Here is a 6,098-nt window from a genome sequence, read left to right on the forward strand (position 1 = left end):
TTGCAGCCAAAACCCTGAGGTAGTAGAACCATTCCCAGGCCATCCACAATATCTCTATGCACTATAAATTTATATATGTTATAAATGGGAAACAAAGAAAGATGCATTTGTGACTCAGGCAAAGGATTAAAAGGGTAACTATTGTGAAATATCACCAGAGGTCTCTCCATAATAAACTACTGTGTTAAGGGAAAAGATTTTCAGAACTTTATCCATACTGGAGGAAAGAAGTTCCTCTTATATCCAGCTCCCTCAATCTTCCTGTCTTATCTAAGTGGGAAAAGAGTTCCTGATTCAATACATTGAGCTTGCTGTAGTCAGAGAAAGAAAGAGAAGGCTGGGGGGAAAAAAGGAAGACCGCTGTAGAAATCCTTGTGAAGGCCAGAGCTCTGAGAAACAGACCCAGTAACATCTCAGGCCCTTCTAAGATTTAAATTAGAACATTATTGTATGCTTCTCTCCTCCACATGTCATGCCTTAGCACCAGTCTAACAGGGTTCCAATATAATAAATAATAAATTACTTTTCAACTAAAGTTGAACTAAAAGAGCTGAAAAATACAGATTTTTTTTCCTAAGGAAAAGTACAAGAGGGGAGTACAGAACAAGAAAATATCTTCTCATATCTATAGCTAGAGTAAACACAATCCAACTTCTAATCAGATTAACAAATATCCTCATGCTAAAAGAACTTTTACCTACTTCTTATTGCCCAATAAAACATGCCTTAATTTGAACAAAAATCACAAAGGAAAAATAAAAACATACTTCAAAGAGACAAAGTAATTTATTATAAAGAGAATAAGATATACTTCATAATATGTAACTATCAAATGGAGACATTAAGTATCTATGAAAAATATGATAAGACTCTAATGTAAATAGTAAATGTGAAAATAACTGATGGACATTGTAAATAGAGAGAAAGAAACTCTAAGAATCAAAAGGACATGATAGAAATGAAAACACGAGCAACACTGTAATAAAAATAAAGTGTCTTTTGATGAGCTCATCAGTAGACTAAAAAATAAACATAATAAAGAATAAACCAATTTGAAGGCCAGTTAATAGAAATTTTCCAAACTGAAATGCAGAGGGAAAAAATTAAACACACAGAAGAGCACATCCAAGAACTATGAAACAATATGGAATGGTGTAATATATATGTAATTTACCAGAAAAAAAGAGAAACAAATCAGATGAAACATGTGAACCAATAATGACTGAGAACTTCCATAATTAATGATTGAAACCAAACTATAGACCCAGGAATCTCATTCAACATCAAGAAGAAGTAATACCAAAATACTAGTAGATGCATTTAGTCAAATTGTTAAACTGAAGAAACCAAAGACAAAATTTTGAAAGAATCCTTTGTTGTGGAGGGAACATTTACCAGTAGAGGAACAAAATCAGAATTATAGCAAAATCCTCCTCAGACATAAGGCAAGGAAGAAGAGATTAAAATAAAATATTTTAAATATTTAAAGAAAAAGAATCACCAGCCTAGAATTTCATATCCAGTGAAAATAGTCTTCAGATTTTAATTAAGGGAGATAGGCAGATGCAGATTTTATCAAACCAAAAAAAAGAAAGACAAAAGGAAAAAAGCAATTCATGCAAGCATTCAAGCTAGCTGACCTGCCCAGAATGAAATGTTGAAATAAGTCCTTCAGATAAAAGGAACATTATATGTCAGAATTTTGGCTCTCCATTAGGAAAGGAAGAGTGTCAAAGAAGGAATAATAAAGGTAAAATATTGTCTTATTTCTTTAAATCTTAATTGATCTAAAAAAAAACACCTTTTATCTGAAGCAATAAAAGAAACAATGTTCTGGTGATTATTCCACATGAATAAGTGAAAGAAAATCACATTACTTGGGAAAAGAGGGAGGAATTGGGAATACTTTGTGTATCAGATACTTGAATTACAGGTGAGTGGTATAGATATATTTGAAAGTAGATTAAAAAACCCGGGACCCTTCAGTCCGCAGGCCGACGCTCTATCCACTGAGCCAAACTGGTTTCGGCTAAGACCAGTTCTAAATGTACAATGTAAACTCAAGGCCAACCAGAAATAAATAAATAAACAAACAAACAAACATATATATCCTATATAATAAAGAGCTAATATGCAAATGGTCATCCCGCCCTCCTGCCCTCGCGCCAGGCTGGGGGAAATGAGGCCGGGGACGGGGGTGGGGGGGTGGGCCAGCTGGGCCTGGGTCTCACGTGATTTTGAGGTGCATGCGGGTGGGTAGGGACTTGACTCTGGGTCCTGCGGTGCACCCCAGACTCTGACAGGAGGGAGGTTTTCATGTACATTTTACTAATTTTCTTTCATCTCTGACACTTCTATTATAGAGAAAGGACAAGTGGTAATATTAAAATATTTCCTCTAATTAATTCCCTTTTAATGTGCACAAATTTTGTGCACTGGGCCACTAGTATGTATATAACACCCTAAAGGAGAGAAAATAAAACAATACAAAATTCTCAATTAAAATTAGAGGAGGCAGCAAAATGGGGTGGAATAATATAGGAGTGAAATTAAGAAGTCCTAAAGGCCTGATTCTCACATATCTAGAATTACATGAAGATTTCAACTTGCCAGAAGTTTTTCTCAAAAATGTAACCCATTCAGCCCTAACTGGTTTGGCTCAGTGGATAGAGCATCGGCCTGTGGACTGAAGGGTCCCAGGTTCGATTTCAGTCAAGGGCATATACCTTGGTGAGGGCACATCCCCAGTGGGAGGTGTGCAGGAGGCAGCTGATCGATGTTTCTCTCTCATCGATGTTTATAGCTCTCTATTCCTCTCCCTTCCTCTCTGTAAAAAAATCAATAAAATATATTTTAAAAAATGTAACCTCATTCATTAATTCATTCTTTTATTCAGCAATTGCATACCAAATACCCAATAAATGGAAAGTGTTACATTCAGAAAAGGGAATGTAATAGTTAAGAGATAATACCTTTTCTCATGAGTATTTTATTTAATGGAGTGGGGATTTTTAAAAAATACTCATAATATCATTGTATTTCAGAAATATTCATCACCCCATTTACCAATAATTCTTTCTCCTGCACTCTCAGGCAAAGCATTATGGACATCTTTATACATTTGTAAAGTTCCTAGTTATTCTTTAGATTCCTTTTTCATTTAGAATAGAATTTCCCTTCTTGAGCCTTAAATGATATGAGCCTTTCCTCTAAAACAGAGGTTGTATCTTAGTTATATTTCTGTCTCCAGGGTCTACAACAGTACATTTAACAGGGTAGGTAATAAACAAAGCTTTGTTCAATAAAAAAATTAGTAAATGAGAATATGGTTACTTCTCCCCATGAATGATAACTTCATGTGGAAGATGGTAGTCTCTATTTCCAGTTTTTCTCTTGACTATGGGACTCATTGTAAGCTCAGTGGCTCATTACACAACTATGATTAAACTTTCTCCTGCCTTCTTTCTAGAAAAGACTTAATGATCCTGAGGGTCTCTAATGCCAGCACCATCTGACCGGAAGAGGCGCAGCATCCTTGATCGGATCTGCTTGGTCTTAATGGTGTAAACCACGGGATTGAGCACTGGAGGTGTGAGAAAGTGAAGATAGGAGAGTAGTACACGACTGCATGGGGAAGCCCACCTCCCAAATCTGTGAATCATGGACAGACCAATCATAGGTGTGTAGAAAAGCAGCACAGAACAGATGTGGGAGACACACGTATTGAGGGCTTTGAGGCGCTCTGTCTTGGAGGCAATGGACAGCACTGTGTGGAGGATCAGCCCGTAGGAGAGGACGATGAGCACTGCGTCCACACCCAGCGTGGAGAGCACTACGAAGAGACCATAGGCGCTGTTGATGTGGGTGTCAGCACAGGCCAGCTTCATGACATCGGGGTGCAGGCAGTAGGAGTGGGAAAGAAGGCGATTGCGGCAGTAAGGCAGTTGCTTCAGCATGATGGGGGCTGGGATGTGGAGACCAATGCTGCGCACCATGATGGCCAGGCCCAAGCTGGCAATGCGGGGACTCGTGAGGATGGTGCCATAGCGCAGGGGGCTGCTGATGGCCACAACACGGTCAAAGGCCATGGTCAGCAGCACAGAGGACTCCATGATGGAGAAAGTGTGGATGAAGAAGAGCTGGGCCAGGCATACATCCAGGGCTACCTCCCTGAGACTCAGCATGTAGATGGTGAGCATGGAGGGCAGTGTGGAAGCAGATAGCCCCAGGTCAGTTATCGCCAGCATGGACAGAAAGTAGTACATGGGCTGGTGCAGGGAGGGCTCTGACCTCACCACCCACAGGATCAGGCTGTTCCCTGTCAGAGATGCCACATACATGGCACACAGAGGAATGGAGAGCCAGATGTGCACAGCTTCAAGGCCTGGGAGGCCTGTTAGGAAGAAGGAGGTGCTGGTGTAGTTGGAGTCTGGCATGATGACCTGGAGGGGGAGTACTCCAATCAGATGTGCATTCACAGGGCCTAGAATCAAAGGAGTTTCTCTATCAAAACCTGTTCTATAACCCAAGATATTAAATTCCCCAAAATGTTACTCTGATAATCATGGCCTTATAATCTGCTCAAGTATTTTTTCTAGTTCATATATAAGGAATCTTTTTAAAAAGATGTATTTGAATCATTAAAAGAAATCTTGCAAACATATAAGTCTGTCTCAGGAGCCACTCAACACAATTTAACCCCAAATGAGAGTTTGAAACACAGATATTGAAAGGGACTAAGATAGATTTGTTCCCCAGGCTACATTATAAATTTTGGGAAATGGACTCTAGCTTCCAATATAGTTAGTGTGCCTGATCTGGAACCAGAATCAAGGTTTCTCACTTCCTGTAAGCTTCTTTTTCAGATGCCTTTTAATAGGCTCTTCTGCAATATGGGGAATCTGAGAATTTTGCATAGAGGTATCTTTCATAATTAAAAGAATACAAAATAATCCCTCTTTTTATCTCAACCACCTGTGTAAACATACAAATTCTTATCACACATATAATTTAAAATACAAAGCTATGGAAAAAAATAAGTTAGACATTTATATAAATACATCTCATTCTCGAATGTACCTGGTCATGTGGAACATTTAATAGAATGATTCTTTAACTTACAGAATATTGAACAGGTATTTTGAAACTTATGGATTACTCTTCAGTATTATTCTGATGAGAATGTAGAAACTAGAAAAAAAGACATGTATTTGCCAATGAATCAGTACTTAGATGCACTGGGGAGTAAAGTAGTCTCTAGTCTAGAGAAATACAATGAACTGTTGACAGATTTTCTGTCTCCCTTGAACTTTGCCCACTTTTCATATCCTGTCATCTCAGCTACCTCCTTATATTTAATACATTTTAAATTCTCTGTTCCTTTTTGTTTTTGAGAACACAATAAAGAAAATTCAATTTAAAAACTTTAAATCTTCCTTCCTAATTAAAAAACAGAGGAAGGAGATTTCTTGAAATTTCCAGAAATACAGAACATTAAGGAATAATAACAACAGTAAGGACAATTTATTTTTAAAGAATCTTATTTAATAATATATTTGGAGGTGTTTTGTGTTTTTTTATAGAAATTTTTTTTCTTTATTTTGTCATCTTTCCTTTCATATATCTTGTGCAGTGCAATCCATTATTCTTCTCTTTGTGAACAGGTCCACATAATAATGAATTCTGTCGCCTATTTCTGCAGGTAAACATGGGCAAATTTAATTCATTACTGTTGTAATTCATTACCATTGTATTCATGTAAAGCTCTCTTTTTTTAAAAATTTGTTTTATTGCTTAAAGTATCACAAAGAGTATACAAAGCATTTTCACTTAAGTAATTTTAAATTCTCTAAACCCTTAGAAGTTGGCAGATCAGTTTTCCAGATTAATTGTTAAGAACTCAAGTACTGTATATAACTTTGCTAAAGTCTCATGGATTATAAAAGGAGAGTCCAAGACTGCAAATAATTCTGACCCAGTGATTTTATATTCTGGACATTGTTGTTTGTAACTTAAGATAAATGTCAGCTATTAACCAACAGACTCAAGAAACAAGCTTTATCCTTAAATCAAAGCAAACTATAAACACCCATGAATTT

At 37.1% G+C, this 6,098-nt stretch overlaps 1 protein-coding gene across 1 annotated transcript; it reads right to left on the reverse strand.

Moving 5' to 3' along the window:
- Nucleotides 1-3,476: 3,476 nt before the first annotated feature.
- On the reverse strand, nt 3,477-4,436 carry LOC118663007 (olfactory receptor 51G2-like). Its single transcript, XM_036322247.1, has one exon. The coding sequence runs from the start codon at nt 4,434-4,436 to the stop codon at nt 3,477-3,479; it is 960 nt and encodes a 319-aa protein (XP_036178140.1).
- Between the last annotated feature and the right edge of the window lie 1,662 nt (nt 4,437-6,098).

The sequence above is a fragment of the Myotis myotis genome, unplaced genomic scaffold (assembly GCF_014108235.1).
Source record: "Myotis myotis isolate mMyoMyo1 unplaced genomic scaffold, mMyoMyo1.p scaffold_m19_p_10, whole genome shotgun sequence".
Taxonomy (NCBI): Eukaryota; Metazoa; Chordata; class Mammalia; order Chiroptera; family Vespertilionidae; genus Myotis; species Myotis myotis.

Bases quoted from the DNA above. Each gene is read 5' to 3' on its own strand.
- LOC118663007 (XM_036322247.1), bottom strand. From the start codon at position 4,436: ATGCCAGACTCCAACTACACCAGCACCTCCTTCTTCCTAACAGGCCTC.